This window comes from Equus quagga, chromosome 4, assembly GCF_021613505.1.
Source record: "Equus quagga isolate Etosha38 chromosome 4, UCLA_HA_Equagga_1.0, whole genome shotgun sequence".
Lineage (NCBI taxonomy): Eukaryota > Metazoa > Chordata > Mammalia > Perissodactyla > Equidae > Equus > Equus quagga.
The window spans coordinates 120,931,759-120,950,749 of NC_060270.1; the positions used below are offsets into that span (position 1 = coordinate 120,931,759).

At 36.3% G+C, this 18,991-nt stretch overlaps 1 protein-coding gene across 1 annotated transcript in view; it reads right to left on the reverse strand.

Annotated features, from left to right (window-relative positions):
* The window catches only part of NCKAP1 (NCK associated protein 1), an 82,281-nt gene that overhangs the window by 24,155 nt on the left and 39,135 nt on the right, over positions 1 to 18,991 (reverse strand). Inside the window, exons 15-22 of the mRNA XM_046658449.1 lie at positions 16,049 to 16,194; positions 14,176 to 14,308; positions 5,507 to 5,626; positions 4,760 to 4,899; positions 3,762 to 3,893; positions 1,041 to 1,259; positions 713 to 843; positions 341 to 438 (exon numbers count right to left, since the gene is read on the reverse strand). Of these exons, the coding sequence (XP_046514405.1) occupies positions 341 to 438; positions 713 to 843; positions 1,041 to 1,259; positions 3,762 to 3,893; positions 4,760 to 4,899; positions 5,507 to 5,626; positions 14,176 to 14,308; positions 16,049 to 16,194 (1,119 nt within the window). The remainder of the gene's footprint in view (positions 1 to 340; positions 439 to 712; positions 844 to 1,040; positions 1,260 to 3,761; positions 3,894 to 4,759; positions 4,900 to 5,506; positions 5,627 to 14,175; positions 14,309 to 16,048; positions 16,195 to 18,991) is intronic.

The window sequence follows — 18,991 nt, forward strand, 5'->3', positions numbered from 1 at the left end:
AATGACTCTGGCTGGAATTTTTAAACACGGTCATTCAAAGAAAAGCATCATGGTACAAGAGAATGAAGACTTGACCAAATGTCAAGAAATCTGAGTTTCAGTCTCCTTTAGTATGTCAATTCACCTCTCTAGGCTTTCAGTTTTTTCATCAGTAAAACAGAGAGAACTAAACTAAGATACTATTGAAAGGCCCTGCTGGCTCTATAATTTCATTTACATACAAGAACTTCCATGTCAGGTTAAAGTAATTAACATTCTGGCCTTGCTGTTCATAGTCTTGAAATGTTTTTCAGGAATTAATGTTTTTACTAAAAGCCCAAATCAATAAAGTCTGTATTACCTTAAGTTCAGCAACTTGTGATGAAATATGCCACATAAGGCTTTCGCTTAGGAACTTCATACCGTACGGGCCTAGTAGTTCTGATAACGACCTCATTTCTGAAAGAAAACATAATTAATTTTATACTTTGACAGAGCAAATACTTTAAGAAAATAAATGTTAACATACTGGAACATTCCATTATAGAAGCAAATTATTAATAGAGAATCTTGAGAAAAGTCTCCAGAATAAGAAAAGTAACAAATGCAAAGGTAAGTCTAAGATATAATGTATGATCACGCATATAATTGAATGAAGATAGTCATAATAGAATCAAAACCCAAAAGAATCCAAGTTTCTTCATTCTTTAAAATACGTCATAGTATTATTCACCTGATATGTCAGAATATTCCTCTGCATTGAATGTTAATTCATTTTCTGTGGGTAGGTTCACAAATGCTTTCATTGCAGGGAAATAGGCTATATGACCATTGCTGACTTGTCTTAACAAGGTTTCCAAATACCTAAGGAGAAAAGTAAATATATGACCAGGAGAAATTGTTTAATTCAGAATTTATTATGGTATACATTCCTGCATATAATTTTAAGTTGACCAATAAATTAACAGGAATGAGCACTTATTCAAAAGAAAATAACTTTCCTAAGTAGTTCATTACAAAGACACTTTATATCACTCCAAATTTCTAAATGTGTTCCTTACCAATTTGTGTATAGACTTGTAATGGTTGGCTCTCCATGACTGTCTAAATGTTGTGTTTGTTGAAGAAGAACATTATTAAATACTCTTGTAATATCAATTTGCACATAGTTTTCTATTGACTGGAGTACAGTCATGTATGCTCTTACACTTGTTAGAAGCTCTGATGGTTTTGCAATTTCCTGTGTGGCTTGATTATACATAGTCATTCCAACAATTGACCTGGGGGAAAAAGAATAAGAAAAGAGCCCTTAATTTTTGCATTTATGTCAACAGGCCATTCACCCTCTGATCTCTATTATTAAATAAGCGATAAAAATTAATTTTAAATAAAAATTCGTTAGAAAGCCATGCAATTACTATCATTATTTTCCAAAGAAACAACAGAAAAAAAAGAATGAATACCAAAAAGCTACAATGAAATGGGGATGCAAGTGATCAAAAAAATTCTAAGGACATCAGTAATAAAAATGACTTAACGATAAAGGGGGTTTAAAAAGTTCCTTTAACATGATATGTGGTCTGTAGCAAGTACAATGGACTATTTAGTCCATAGCTTGAATTCATCTGGGACTGTGATGTGCCAGTAGTTTTTTAGGCTTTATATATATTACTTACAATCCAAATAACTTTACTATGTAGTTACTATCACCACCATTCCACAGATGGAAAAAACTAAGGCTCAGAACTCAAGTAAACTAATCTGATCAAGGTCACTTTCCTTGGAAGTGGTGGGTCTAGGGTTTGACCCACGATGGCCTAACTTAGTGCTGCCTCTCAGCAAAATGCATGACATTCAAAACAAGGCAATAAATAAAAAATTTCATCATTCTTTAATCACTCACAGCACACAAAACACAGTTCTGTTTGGTTTATATCCTAAGAAACTGTATAAGCCTAAAAGGAAACAGAAATTTTGAAAATATTTTCCTAAACTGGCCACCCCATTTCACTGTCTTTAAAGCTCCCTGAGCATTAGATTTGCAAAGATCTTAGAGCTGTATTTCTAAGGATGAATCCTTAAAGACGACAAACCTCATCACTAGAAACAGTCCCAAAACACCAACTCAAGACAAAAACTGCTATCCTTGTATACAGCCTCTAAGTCCTAAGATTGTACTCAAGTGACGAGCAAAATTCAACCGACTAATACTCATAACCTATTTCTCCTGGTACAAAAATCTTTCCCAGGTAATCAAGTTTACAGCCTTGCCTTGATCCTGATCACTAAGCAGTTTGGTAAAAAGAACATCTGCTTCTCCATGGATTAATGGACCTGACTATTTACAGAAGGAAAACAAGGGAGCTATAAACTAAACCCCACCTTCCACCCACCACTCCACCACCCCCACCTGGTTGAAAATAATAAATACCACAGGGCATAATGTCCCTTTGGTCTAAATACTAGAGCATTCTGGGTTTCACTGTCAGGGTGCCTGCTTACTAAAAGAGAGCAAAAGACAGTCTTTGTTCAACACCAGACTCTTCTCTAGGCAACTGATGGCTTAACACTCAATTTACCACCCATTTATATAGTCTCCTATTTTGTTCTCTAATTGTTGTAGCTCTAAGCTTTATACTGTTTCATTACTATTCATGGTACTTAAAACACTGTTAACCATATGGTACAAATACTATTTGTTAATGACTACAAAACTTTGAAAAACTTTTGGCAAAATTTTGCTTTATAAATTGCTTTAAGCCTTTCAGAAAAAAGTTGTCAAATCAATCACTATTTTCTTTGATAAATAAATGTGTAATTTTAGGAAAAGGTTGAAGCAACATTTATAAAACTGAAAGGTTTCTGTCTTACATGCAATAACATTTCAAGAAACATATATACAACTTACAAAACTCTAATTAGAATTGAGCACCTCAAAAGTCTAGAATTCTACTGGCACAACAGCATAGATCTGAATTCAGAAAAGACTTAAGAGTTCATCCAGTCCTGAGGTTTTCAAACATTTGACTATGACACACTGTAAGATATGTATGTAGCATGATAACTCAGTACACACACATACACATAACTGAAAAGTTTCATGAAGGAATATTTCCACTTATTACATACAATGCACAGATTCCGTTTTATTTCTTTTTGGAGGAAGATTAGCCCTGAGCTAACTGCTGCCAATCCTCCTCTTTTTGCTGAGGAAGACTGGCCCTGAGCTAACACCCATGCCCATCATCCACTACCTTTACATGTAGGACTCCTACCACAGCATGGCGTGCCAAGCAGTGCCATGTCCACACCCAGGAGCTGAACTGGTGAACCCCAGGCCACCAAAGCAGAACGTGCACACTTAACTGCTGCACCATCGAGCTGGACCCGCACAGATTCTTTTTATTCTTCCTTCTTTCCTTTCATTCCCTCCCTCTTCTTTCTTAAAATGTTGACTACAACCTTCTAAACTGATTTCATCACCTTATTGGGTTACCACCTGCCTGCTGAAATACACTGATTTGCTCCAGTCTTCTCATTCTGCTTACAAGGAAGCCAAGGATCATGGAGATTAATGGCTTGTCCAGTGTTACAACTAGTTAATAACCAGTACGGGACAAGAATCTGGGTAATTTAAGAAATTCCCAGTTCATTATTCTTTATACTATATCAGTTCTACTAATGCTTCTCCTCATAAAAGGAAACACTGTATAGATATGAAGAATAAATATAACAAACATTAACTGAACCAACAACCCAAAACAGTTTATATTCTTTCTTACTTAGTAAAGCGGATTTCCAGATGAGAAGTCAAATATTCTCGGGGGGTAAAGGTATGCTCCCAAACCACCATGTTTGGTACGTAATTTATAGAGAAACACAACTCAGAAAGTGCAGTGTGCAATTTATCAAGGCTGAAAAAATATTAATAAACAGTAAATAAAATTTTCAACATTTCATCATAGCAATACAAAATTAATTTTATAAACATATCAGATCTTACTTGGAGAAAATAATTACAGAATCCAATTTTTTTCCTCTCCTAAACTGACGAGGTTCAAAATCTTTAAGGGTATCGCTAACATATGAGAGCAACCTTATAAAGACAGTGTCATTCGTTTCTACATTCAGATGATAATGACTATGTTAACTTAATACCCAAGGAAGAGCTGATTCTGCACTCATAAATACAATCACTTCCAACTCCTGCTGTACCTTCTGTTGTGGAGGAAGAAAATTATCTACAAAAATGGTAAATAGCTTGCTTAATGCAGGAAACAAGGAAGTATGAAATTTACTTTAAACAAAAAAATATTCATCCATTATTGCCCACCTATGCCTCCCCTTCAAACAAACAAACAGCCTTGAATGCCATCTAGTCTGACACATCCATTTTAAAATGATACTAGGTATGTTCTAATATATGACAACATACCAAAATAAAGTCTCAGATATCTGATTTTAAATAAATTGAAAATTACCGATTGCTTATACTGTGCCCCCCCACCAAATTTTTAGACAGATTCTTGGCCTTAACTATTCAGTATATAAAGACAAATATCATCTATTACATGTATTTTCTTCAAAAATTCAAAATCTGTATTTTAGGATGAAATAAGCACTAACTGGCTAATCAAGTTCACAAAAATAAAAAAACTAATGATTAGGAAATGAACAATTTACAATTACTAGCATTTCCTCAGTACTAAATGCCACACAAAAACATGAAAAAAACTCTTCTACGTGTAACAAAAAGACACAATAAAAGTGGAGGGCTTACTTGGTCACCACCAGCCTGTTTTTCCTCATGCTCTCCACTCCTGGTTTTTCCCTTTCAGGTTCCCCTTTCTTACCAGTCTGTTTTTTTGACTTCTTATTCACTGCTTGACTAATGGTTTTGGCACAATGCTTGGGCAGCAACTACATTTAAAAAGAAATGAAATCTTTACATTACTTTGAAAGCACAGTAACTATTGAAGCAAACCTCAGCTGAATCCAGACTGCGTAGCAATTACCACGCGAGCAGTACTGTGAGGAGGACAGTTTACCTAGCCAGCTTGGGGGAAAACAGAAATAGGTAAATCTTTTGTGAAGAAACAGTTCATAGAGGAAGTTATACCAAGGCCACAGTTTAAAGGATAAGTGAAAACATATCAGGCAAACAAGGAAATGAGAAAGAACATTTTACTGGAAGGAAAATGGCCTATGAATAACAAAACTATGTTAGGACATGATGTGTTCACAATCTTGTGAGTACTATTAGGTGGTGGAACAGAAAGCGCAGGGGAGAGTAGGTAGGTTGGAGCTATCAGGAAGGGACTTGAATGCCAAGCTAGAGGTCGGATTTTAAACAGTAAGCAATCCTAAAGACAGCGGTAATTTTTTAAAAACCTGCTAACAGAGCTTCACAATAAGAGGTAATGAGATTTCCTGAAAGTCTGAGAATAAAAAAATAATTGGCTAATAGCTAATTTTCTTGCCTTCATACACAAATTTTCTATCTGTAAGAAAACACTTAAATTATTACCTGGTCACTAAGAGTACACTGCTCTGTGCAAATATCAGTGATGAGATTTCGAGCTTGTTTGGCCATTTCATCCAGAAACATATTACATAAGGAAAGACTGCGATCTCCAATGTGATGTCGCTGTTACAGCAGAATAACAATAACAATAATAAAAGTTAGAAGAAAGTAGTTTGAATTAAAACACAACATGGAAAATAAGCTTAAAGTCTATTCTACAATAAGTAGTGGAGGTGGGAAATGTTATAGATTTCTTTTATCTCTTGTAAGAACTTATCTACCATATTGCATTTGCATACAAATGACATAAAATACATATTTTGTGATTATACAAGTAAACTATGATTAGAAGGAATCTTAAAGAACCAGTATTTTCCTTCACTAGAAAAACTATTAATTTAGTATTCAAATTCCACAATGTCCTATATCCAGTTCTTAAATACTAAAATATCAAGCATAAGATGTGAAATAACAGATTTAATGTTTTCTAATCTTACCTGATTTTATATGCATATAAATCTTGACACAACAAACAACTTTGTAGTGTATAAACAGAAAAGAAAAGCTCAAATATTTAAAACTGTTAGAAATCGAGTCAGTAAAACAAACAAATTCACAAGGCATTTGATTCCCCAAAATCAAACTCCCTATCCCAGAGGACAGAGAAAAAGCTGACTATGCATTTTCTGAACACCACAGGGGAAAAAAAGAACATTGTATTTAATTTTTAGGAGACTTTATAAATATATATATGTAGACACACACTCAAATCCATCCATCTCTATCTACAGGATTCTGTATCTTTTTAGTTTTGGGAGATGTTGCAATAGTTTAATAGGTTTTTCTTGTCAATGGTAACTGGAATGTTGATTATATAATGCTGTACAATTCTGTACTATACATTTGTAATACTTTACAAAGAGACAAATTTTAAAAAGTTTTCCTTCCTTGATGGTCCATAATTATATAACATATAGCGATTATATACATTATTTCTCTGCTGCTGTAATAAATGTAAAAGAATATAAAAATACTTAAACATGCAAAATAATTATATTCCTAGATCTATCATGATACCTTATTAACATATTTTATTTAAAATACCCTTTAAAACTTTAATAGGAAGCCAAATCAAAAGGGATCCCCAGGCCAGGTAATATTAAATATTAGTTCACTTTACTTAAGGAATGATTTCAAATTATAAACATCTAAGAGTTTTGTTTAACTGAATTCTGACTCTTGAAAGATAAAACATGTCCTTTGCTGTCACTTCTTTCTGGAAAAAGAATACTGAATTAGCACTGCTTCAAACTTACTAGACTAACATTTAAAATACAGATCTGATTTCACTACTCCTCTTCAAGAGGCTCAGAAATTCTGAGACTGGAAAACAAAACAACTATGGTTTCTTAACATGTCACAAGTCTCTCCATGATCTAGCTGCTCTCTGCCTCTGGCTGCAGGGCTGAGAACAGACTTTAGAAGGACAATGGCAGAAGCAGAAAGAGCATTTAGGAGACGTAACAAAAATCCAGGCAAAATACGATGTGGATTGGACAAGAGTGAGAAGAGGCAGGAGTTCAGATATATATAAAGGTAGAGCCAAAAACATAAAAGGCTCCAAGGTTAGGGGTGGGTTAAGATGCAGAGAATTAACAGTTCTATTCTGGACATGTTACATTTCAGATGACTAAACATACCTAAGTTGCAGCTGGATATAGAGGAAACCTAGAGATGAAGGGAAGAGTTAAGGGTGGAGACATAAATTTGAGAAACAACAGCATATGGAAGATTTTTAAACGGTGAGACTGGAAAAGATGAATGAACTACTTCTATACTCAAAAGTACTGACAGAGGAACACAATTACTAGTTTCCCATTAGTTCTGGCTGTCTCTATCTGGGGACCCTGCTGACCTAGCAGGGTGTGAATTTCAAATCTGGTTCAAAACATACTGCCTTTCTGCAAATTCATTTTAAGTATTCCAGCTCAAACTGAGACCTCAGCATTAAGAAGTTGTTTTGGAGACTTTTCCTATAATGTTTTTGATCTAAATGTGCCAAATGGCTAAAATCAAAATTATAACGCTAGACTGCACTGAGAACTATGCCCACCAACTTACTCTACCCTCACCCTTATGTGAATTCCTTCAATGCTTCCAGAGTGCCCCATGCATATTTCGACCACAGCACAGATCATCAGATCAGAGATTTGTTAAGGGTTGAGATTGTATCTTCACATCTTTTTATCACAGGATTTAACAAGGCACAGCTGGAAAATAACAGGCTTTAATAAATTAGCTACATTGCCACTTACTAGCTTCATGACTACAGGGAGAAAAAAACATATCAGTCCACTAGAGACTTTCTTCATCTGTAAACTAAAGGTAATTAGCTGTACTGCCTATGTTGTCACTGTAAGAATTAAATGCAACAGAAGAATGCCATATAAGTTTTATGGTTCTATAAATATATAAACACATTATTAATTACCTGTTGTAATTACTTGATAAGAATTCAGTCTTGCCCTATTAAGGAACCATAACTTTACCAACTAAATGAGGCAAAAACATTAAAATAAATGATACAAAGTAGACAATGACATATAATCATGATATAAAGTGCAATGAAAATATGGTAAAGGAGGGACAAATTCTAACTGGATAAATGCTGAAAATCTTTATGGAGGAAGCGGAATTTAAGCTGAGCACTGAAGAAGAAATAAGAGTACAACAGGTAGAGGTGCAGTGAAATGAATTTTATGTATAGGGAAAAGCCTTTAAGAGGCCTAAAAGTAGACAAGTAAATTAGTATGATTTGTATAAATGGACTAATTATAATTACTAAGGAGTGGAAAGCAGAAGATAAGAATGAGGGTAGAGTCCATCAACAGAGGAGTGGATAAACAAAACGCAGTATATACACACAATGGATTATTACTCAGCCATACAAAAGAAGGAAGTTCTGATACATGCTACAACATGGATGAATCTTGAAACAGTATGCTAAGTGAAATAAGCCAAGTACAAAAGGACAAATAGTGTATGATTCCATTTATATGAACTATCTAGAATAGGCAAATTCATAGAGACAGAAAGTAGACTAAAGGATAACAAGGACAGAAGGGATGGGGAGTTACTGCTTAATGATTACAGAGTTTCTGTTTGGGGTGATGAAAGTTTTGGAAATAGATAGTGGTGGTGGTCACACAACACTGTGAAGGTAATTAATGCCACTGAACTGTACATTTAAAAATAGCTAAAATGGGGGGCTTGCCCCGTGGCCGAGTGGTTAAGTTCGCGCGCTCCGCTGCAGGCGGCTCAGTGTTTCGTCAGTTCGAATCCTGGGCGCGGACATGGCACTGCTCATCAAACCACGCTGAGGCAGCGTCCCACATGCCACAACTAGAAGGACCCACAACTAAGAATATGCAACTATGTACCTGAGGGCTTTGGGGAGAAAAAGGAATAAAATCTTTAACAAAAAAAAAAAAAAAATAGCTAAAATGGTACATTTTTATATTCTACCTATATTTTTCAATCACAATTTTTTTTAAAGGCCAAAAAGAGACACTGGGAGTAGAGATCAAATTGTTGAGGATTTTAAACACCTGACTGAGAAATTTTTACTTTCTCCAAATGCAATGGACAATCCCTGACAGTTCTTTAAGAAGGAAAGAGACACTCTAGTGGCAGTATCTTAGTCTTAAAGATAGAAATATTGAAAGAAGGAGAACTATTTAAGAGTACATATGAAGAATATTAAAAATATGAACTACAATAGTGACAACGGCAATGGAAAGTAGAGGATAGATTCAAGAAATGATACTACACAAGTAAAATTAAGAGGACTTGACGGGTAATTTAGTGGGAAGGATGATGAGGAGGAAAAAAGTATATCTTATGTATCAACCTTGTGGGAAAAAACCTATTAAATCCAAAAAATCTGTAACTATATTAAAATTTGTGGTGTTAATATCCTCACAAATATTAATCCTAAAAGTACTCCCTAATAAACTTCCTGCAGGCTAATCTCTGTCTCAGAGTCTGCTTCTAATGGAATGCTAGAATATAATCTGCAACAAATGTTACCTAATGCTTAAAGATATTAACAATGCTACTGCTATCTGTAAGTTTCTTTTCTACAAGTTCTACAGTTCTAAGTAAAGGGACTTAGCACTAAGTTCAATTATAAAGAAATATACCATTTAGTTTTAATATATATTCTTACCACACTCATAAAGTGATATTTCTTCTTTAAAGATTAAAAGGAATACTGAGTACATTTTTTACATACTTGGTATCAATAAAACTACTGTGTAGTTCAATCATTCAATAACTGTGTATGCCTGCGTGTGTGTGTCTTACAAATACCAGCAAATCTGGGACATCAGCAACGTGGCAGAGTGAGCTGTTCCCTTTGTCTCTCCTCCTCCAAAGTAAAACTGAATGGACATTTGTTGATCAACAGAGGATATCCACACAACACATCAGGACGCCTGAGAGACCAGTGCTGCTGTACATCTGAAGATGGATAGCCTACCCTCAGGAGGTAGCGGAGCTAGGTGAGCAGTCTCCAGCCCCCAGGCAGTGCAGTACACGCACGCTACTGATCTCCCGGCTGAAGCGCTCATAGCACCACTGCAGCACCAAGGGTCTTGGCAAGTGCCTTGACCCAAATGTGGAAACAGGTGATGGCATCCCTGAGCCCCTACGTGATTGCTTCCCCATCCATGGGAGAGTCCAATGGGAGCAGCTTAGGCTCAGACCCAGTGAGGTGGCCCCGCCCACCAAGCACAAAGGTTGGTGTGACCTAGGAGCAGACAGCGGCAGAGCTGTGAGCATGGGCGAACAAGCTGCTGGCTGCCTCAAACACCCATAGTACTGCTGCAGTCCCAAAGGGGGAGTGCAACTCAGTGAGACTGCAGGGCAGGTGGCAGCAGCCCTGAGCCCACATGTGATCACTCTCTCAACCAGTGGGAGAGTCCACAGTCCCACCACAGTCCCAGGGAACAGCTATGGCTCAGATCCAGTGAGGAGGTCCCGCCCATCAAACACAACAGCTGGTACAACCTAGGACCAGACAGCGGCAGAGCTGGAGTCTAGGCGAATAAGCTCCCGGCTGCCATGAACACCCATAGTACCACTGCAGTTCCCAAGTGGGGAGGGCGTCTGGGCAGGACTGTGGGAGCAGGTGGCAGCAGCTTGTAGCCCCTGTGTGACTGCTTTCCCATTTGGTGGGAGGCCCTACAGGGCCACTGTGATCCCAAGGAGCGGACCAGGCTAGGAAAGACACAGCTGACAGGAATCCTGGTGGGCTCAGATTACACAGGTCCTGCCCCCTCCCCCTAGTGGCGGCAAGTAGAAACTGCAACCAAAGTCTGTCTATGTGGAGGCACAAATCCATGCCATCAAGCACTATGAAAAAATATATTAAATCCCCAGACCAGAAGGAAAATGACAAGTACCCAGAAATCAATACTGAAGGCCTAGAAATTTATAATTTAAATGACAGAGAATTAAAAATAGCTATCATAAAAAAACTTAACAAGTTAAAAGAAAATACAGAAAGACAGTTCAAAGAAATCAGGAACAAATTTAATGAACAGAGGGAATTCTTCACAAAAGAGACTGAAACTATAAAGAACCACCAATCAGAAATGTTGGAGATGAAAAACACAATGGATGAGATAAAGAAAAATCTAGACTCCCTGAACAAGAGCTGATATTGTGGAGGAAAGAATTAACAGTCTTGAGAACAGAAATATAGAAATGTTTCAGATGGAGGAGGAGAGGAACTAAGACTAAAAAGAAATGAAGGAACTCTCCGAGAAATATCCGACTCAATTAGGAAATGCAACATAAGGATTATAGGTATTCCACAAGGAGAAGAGAAGGAGAATGGAGCAGAAAGCTTGTTCAAAGAAATAATAGCTGAGAACTTCCCAAATCTGTGAAAGCAGCAGGCAATCCATGTGACAGAAGCCAACAGATCTCCAAACTGCATCAATGTAAAAAGACCTTTTCTAAGGCATATAGTAGTAAAGCTGGCAAAAGTCAATGACAAAAAAAATATTAAGGGCAGCAAGGTGAAAGAAAATAACTTCCAAAGGAACCCCTATCAGGCCTTCAGCGGATTTCTCAGCAGAAACCTTACAGGCTAGGAGAGAGTGCAATGATATATTCAAAATTCTGAAAGACAAAAACTTTCAGCCAAGAATACCCTGTCCAGCGAAAATATCCTTCAGATACAATGGAGAAATAAAACCTTTTCCAGATAAACAAAAGCTAACGGAGTTCATTGCCACAAGATACCCCCTACAAGAAATCCCCAAGAAGGCTCTCATACCTGAAAAAAAAAAAAGAAAGGGGTTACAAAACCCTGAGCAAACAGACAGATAGACGAAATCAGAAAATTGCAGCTCTCTATCAGAACAGGTTACCCAACATTTAATGTAACATTAAAGATAAGGAGAAGGAAAACACCAAAAATAAATATAATCTTGTCTTTTTAACCACAAACTTCCAACACAAGAGGGAATAATATGTGACAATAACAACTTAGAAGCGGAAGAGGCAAGGGATGGAATTGGCTTGGTCCAAGGAATTAAGAGGCTATCAGACAATGGACTATCTCATCTACAAGATTTTTTATACAAACCTCATGGTAACCACTAAACAAATAATTAGGACAGAGACACAAATGATAAATACAGAGAAAACTAGAAAAAAAGTATCAAAAACTACCTAACTGAAATGGTAGTCTGAAATACACAGGACAAGAAACAAAAGAAATGCAGAAGAACCAGAAAACAAGTGCTAAAATGGCAGCATTAAGACCTCATATATCGATAATCAGTCTAAATGTAAATAGACTGAACTCTCCAATCAAAAGACACAGAGTGGTGGGATGGATTAAAAAACAAGACCCAACAATATGCTGCCTCCAGGAAACACTTCTCAGCTCCAACAATACTCCAAGCTAATGGCAAACAAAACAAAACAGGTGTTGCCGTATTTAGACAAAGTAGACTTCAAGATAAAACAGGTAGGGCCCAGCCCGGCGGCACAGCGGTTAAGTTCACATGTTCCACTTCAGCAGCCCAGGGTTTTCCAGTTCAGATCATGGGTGTGGACATACCCACTGCCACACCCCTCATCAAGCCATGCTGTAGGAGGTGTCCCACATATAAAGTGGAGGAAGATAGGCACGGATGTTAGCTCAGGGCCAGTCTTCCTCAGCAAAAAGAGGAGGATTGGTGGCAGATGTTAGCTCAGGACTAATCTTCCTCGAAAAAAAAAGATAAAATGGGTAAAATGGGACAGATAAAATGGGACAAAGAGGGGCAGTATATAATGATAAAAGGGACAATCCACCAAGAAGACATAACACTTACAAATATTTATGCACCCAACACAGGAGCACCAAATACATAAAACAACTATTAACAAACCTAAAAGGAGATATTAACAACACCACAATAATAGTTGGGGACCTCAACACCCCACTTACAACAATGGACAGATCATCCAGACAGAAAGTTAACAAGGAAATTGTGGAATTAAATGAAAAACTAGACCAGATGGATTTAACAGATACACATAGAACACTTCATCCAAAAACAGGAGATTACACATTTTTCTCAAGTGCACATGGAACATTCTTAAGGATAGACCATATGTTGGGAAACCAGGTAAGTCTCAATAAATTTAAGAAGACTGAAATAATATCAAGCATCTTTTCCAACCATAATGCCATGAAACTAGAAATCAACTACCAAAAAAAAAAGCTGGGAAAGGTACAAAGATGTGGAGACTAAACAACATGCTACTGAACAACCAATGGATCACTGAAGAAATTAAAGGAAAAATCAAAAAATATCTGGAGACAAATGAAAATTAAAACGCACTATAACAACTCATATGGGATGTAGCAAAAGTGGTCCTAAGAGGGAAATTCATTGCAGTACAGGCTCATCTTAACAAACAGGAAAAATCTCAAATAAGCAATCTCAAACTACACCTAACAGAACTAGAAAAAGAAGAACAAAGCCCAAAGCCAGTAGGAGAGAAATAATAAAAATTAGAGCAGAAATAAATGAAAGTGAAACAAAAAAGACTGTAGAAAGAATCAATGAAACAAAGAGCTGGTTCTCTAAGGAGATAAACAAAACTGACAAAGCCTTAGTCAGACTCACTACAAAAAAAGAGAGAAGACTCAAATAAATACCGACAAATTTTAATTCTGTTTACTATATCTACCATATTAACAAGTCATGAAATTCTCCTTTGACATGGCTATGTTTGGTCAGTAATCTGTACATTCAATTTTCAAGTCTTCAATAATAGTTTCAGACTTATAGTAAGCATAGAAAATCAATTACTGTATATAACTTTACCATAAACATTAGTACCTGGCCCATGATTTATTTTAATAAAGTTAATTCCAAGTACCTTTATGCTATGTTCTTATAAAAATGTATGTATGTTTATCTATCCAAATATATTATATCTATATCACATATCTATTCAAGCATTCTTCTGATTCTGCATAAGGATGCATTAGGTGGGAAGTTAGATTAGATAATTATGACTTTGTAAACATTTAGTCAGCTACATGTTTGGTCTAGTTTATTCTGCATACCATATGAATCACAGTAATACTCTGAAATTACCTCTTCTGGACACAGTTCATGAGTGCAACTCATAAAATGAGTGCAAAGTAGTGGAAATGCAATTGAGTATCTTGACTGAGATGGTAACTCCAAACACTGTTGAAACATCTTCTCAAAAGCACGACTATAAAAACTACACAAGGAAACAAATTAAAAATTAGAATTACAATTTTTATAGTTAAAATTAAAATTTTATGATACAGGACCTTACAGTTAATTTAACTGAATGAAAGTTACCAAGTGGTAGCACTTATTCCCTTAAGAAGAGAATAGTTATTTTTCCAAAGAGTACCTCTTACACATCAATAATCATTCTGGAGTAATAAAAATATTTTTATAATATTAACAAATTTTAAAATAAAAACAAAATAAACCATATCTATGGCATATGAGTATGTGACATTCAAATCTTACATCATCAAATTTCATCAAAGCTAAGTCACAATCAATTCTAAGAAACATCATTATTTTATGTCCTACTAAGAAAGAAACACACTGCCAATTCAAAGACACACCATTAATTTTAAATTACTTCTGGACTTAAGAGAGATTAAATCTAAAATAATGTGAGGCAATAAAATATAGTACATCTTGGAATAATAAGACAAACAGAATTTTGCAGACAAAATAAGAAGGTGGCTATGAGAAAATATGGATAAAAATTAATTAAATATGACCGAAAATTGCAAATTTTAAACATTACTCAAACTGCTTTTATTTCCAAGAAAAGGAAGAGGACTTTCTAATTGCTGTATCCTTCTATCACAATAGGAACCTTTCTGTAGCTCAAAAATATCTAACCATATAATGTTCCTTTGTCTTTCCAAGGTAGCCTCTGGGTCAGAGAACAGTATAGGGTTTCAAATAATCTTTAAAATTCCTGCAAATTTGACATGTCATGTGTTGTGTTTCATAAATTCCTTTAAGAGACCCCTTATGCTTGCCCTGCCTGGTGATTCGGATTTCTTCTGCAATACTGCTAACTAAAGCCATCCTAAAACAAACTGCCAAAATCAGTGTGGATTGGGTTATTTTCCAAAATAAAAGCAATGAGAAGCTTTTCATAATGATCTCTATTCAGTAGACGGAAATTAACACTATCCACTGAGATTATCTCAGAGTTTTAGAAATAAGGGGACATACTAGGTTATTCTGATCAGCTTCCCTAAAGGAGAAAAGGCCAAGGAGCAGAAATAGAGTTGATATTGTACAGCTTTGGAGCCAGAATACTTGAATTTGAATCCTGGCTCCACTGTTTATTAATCTGATCAAAATCAAGTTCACTTATTCATTCAAACATTAAGTACTTACTATGTTAGACACTAAGGAAACAGAAACAGGATCTTCCTTCAAGGACCACATTATGTGGGGAGAAGGTGAGGGGGAAAAGTTATAAACTATAAGTATAAAGAAAAGAGGGCATGATAAAAGCAAAAGTGAGTGGGGCACAATGGAGAGAGCAGTCACCACATCATCATATTAACGTCTAATTTAATATTGCAGAGTGACATTACTTGGTATTTAATTTCCAACATTTGTTCTATTTGGTCTTGATCCACACTTCTTTCCCCTCAGCCTAATCATGCAAAAAAGCGTCCTAAGGCAGTCTGAAGTGAGTGTATTTCACCTCTTCAAAAAAGGTGTAAAAAATAAATTCACATAAGTAAGAGTTGTTCTGACAGAGAATTAAAAATAAAACATAAAATCTCAATTTGTTAAACTTCTTTTTGTTGGCAAGTTGTCCACTATTCCCTTTATTCTTAAGAGTCAATTCTTGAACTGCGTTAAGGACTACAGTAACATAAAAGCAATCAAGAAACATCTTTGAATACTAAAAATTTAGAATTCTGATTTAAAGAAAATTACAACATACCAAAATATAGAGAGATCTGATGTTTCCACCAACATTTCCACCAAAGAATCTACCATTTTTGTATGAAAAATTATTGTATTCATCATCTTTCCAAGTTCTCTGTGGTCACCAAGGCTAAGTGAAGCCTTGGAGACACTGGTATAGGCCTGTAGAAGCGCGACAGAAAGAAAAGCAGTTCAGGCAGAGACCAGTGACTTCAGCCTCGTCATTCTACAGGAAAAAATACCTGCTACTGAAAACATATAAAGTTTACTGTGACACTGTATCAGTAACATCACCTTTTAAAAATTGTCTATAGTGACCCAAACTTGAAATTCCCATCAAGAATTTCTTTAAAAAAATAAATTGAAATACTACTGTCCATAAAATAGAATATATGAGTTATCCATCACGAATCCCAAAGGAAGTGAAGTTACAATATCAAAATTATAAAACCATCAACTGTTATGTTGACCCTCCCAAAAGAAGTTTTCAAACTAGTTTGAGAGAACAGGTACCTAGGAAACAATTAGATGAAAGTAAGTATTGCACATGTTGATTCAGGGAGTGTTAGATTATACTGAATCATTAAAAAGTGGATAGTCGGGCTGGCCCAGTAGCGTAGGGACAAAGTTTGTGCACTTCGCTTCGGTGAGCTGGGGTTCATGGGTTTGGATCCCAGGTAAGGACGTACACATTGCTCATGAGGCCATGCTAACGTGGCGTCCCAGATACAAAACAGAGGAAGACTGGCACAGATGTTAGGTCGGGGTGGGGGGGAGGGGGAGGGAGGGAGAGGGAGAGAGAGAGGGAGAGAGATATGGATATGATCAAAGTCAGATCATTTGTATCTCTTGTGAAGATTTGCTCCTTCTTGTAGTAATACTTTATACTAAAAACTCACTTTACTTGCCCTTGCCTCACTGTTTGCCCTTTTCCTGTGTAGGCTATTTTCCTATTCAAATTCTACCCGTCGTTCAATGTCCAGGTAAAATGTTGCTTTCTCTATAAAGCCACTACCAGCAATTCCAACTTGGGAAAAGGCTTTCTCCCTTCTGAGAATACTGTAAGTAACTGATAATCATACTGTCAGTGGCATCTTTTAACTTAATCTTTTAGATTTTCAACTGACATTTAATTTTTCATATCTTTTATGCCTTGTCTCCATAGCCAAATTTATAAAATCCTCAAAACAGGATCCGTACTCTTCTACAGATTATATAATATTGCTCTCAATATTTTGTCTCTTGTAACCTATGGTCTGGAAGTCTGTAGGCTTGGAAACTTCCCTGTTGACCTGCTCTTCATCATCTATGCAAACCTCCTAGATTCTGGACATTGCTTCCCACCTTGCACTTTTGCCCTCTTTTCCTAGCCCAGACTTCTCTGGATTACCTGTATGTCCCATTCTTTCCTTCCTTGGTATGCTTTGTCCTACTGTCACCAGAAAATAAAAGTCTATTATGCAGTAGAAAGGGGCCAAGTGACTGTATGTCCCAATCATGGTTAAGAACAACAGTATGGGTTGAAAGTGTCCCCCAAAAAGATATGTTGAAGTCACAGTCCTCAATACCTCAGACTATGACCTTATTTGTAAACAGGGTCTTTACACAGGTAATCAAAGTAAAATGAGGTCCAGTATGACTGGTGTCCTTATAAAAAGGAGAAATTTGGACAGAGACACACACAAGGAAGACTACGTGAAGAGAGACAGGGAGAATGCAATTAGAGTGATTTGTCTATAAGCTAAGAACACCAAAGACTGCCAGCAAATCGCTAGAAGCTGGGGAAAAGGCATGGAACAGATTCTACCTCACAGCCCTCAGAAGGAACCAACTTAGGTGACACCTTGATTTTGGACTTCTAGCCTCCAGAACTGTGAGACAATAAGTTTCTGTTGTTTAAGCCACACAGCTTGTGGTACTTTGTTATGGCAGCCCTAGGAATCTCATTCAAGCAAGTACAGACTTCGTGAAAGTATCTGACAGACAGTAGGTGATATTCTCAAAAGTATCTTATAAAAATAAAAAATCTCACCCGGGGATATATTAGTTCTACATTCTCAATGCTCATGCAAATGCTTTATATTCTGCCATATTACTGAACAAAGCTAAAATTCTCAAATGAATCCTTTGAATGAGTAAGTTTAATAATCCTGGAAGTATTTAGTAAGGGTAAATTTGAAATCCATCTAAATCTCTAAAATTCTCTGAACTCAAATATTGGTTTAGGCACTCCCACAAACTGAAGGCAGGAGACCAAAACAGTCCAAGCAAAAAAAGAGCAGGATTGGCAACAGATGTTAGCTCAGAGAGAATCTTCCTCACCAAAGGAAAAAAAAATTGTGGATGGTGGTATTTCAAGAATTCTTCCCTGATCTCAATCAGCTCTGCAACCTCAGTCAAGTTACTTAAAACTGTGACCTAATTTATAAAATCTTCATCTCTAAAACTATGTTGCTGTAGAACACAGAACAAGAGAGAGAAAAGTGTCTATGTATTTTGAGGTCAGAAGGCAAGAACCTAAGAAAAGCAAAAGCAACTCAGGGAACTAAGAAGACTACCTGAAAAGTATTTGCTGCTTAGGAGTACTTCCTGAGAGTGTATTCTTCTAAAGGTCTCTTACACAAACTACATACTGCTTATAGTTCCACTTTTTTTTTGCTAAGGAAGATTTGCCCTGAGCTAACATCTGTTGCCAATCTTGCTCTTTTTTTTATGTGAGCTGCTGCTACAGCATGGCCACTGACCAATGAGTGGTGTGGTTCTGCACCTGGAAACTGAACCCAGACTGCCAAAGCGGAGCATGCCAAACTTTAACTACTAAGCCATCATGGCTGGCTCAGTTTCACTTTTTAATTAAAAAAAATTTTTATTTTTTTAAGTTGCAAAACAGTATATAGTATAATCCCATTTACATGTTTGAACCCCTAAAAGAATATAGCCCAGTTATAAAAAGTGAATA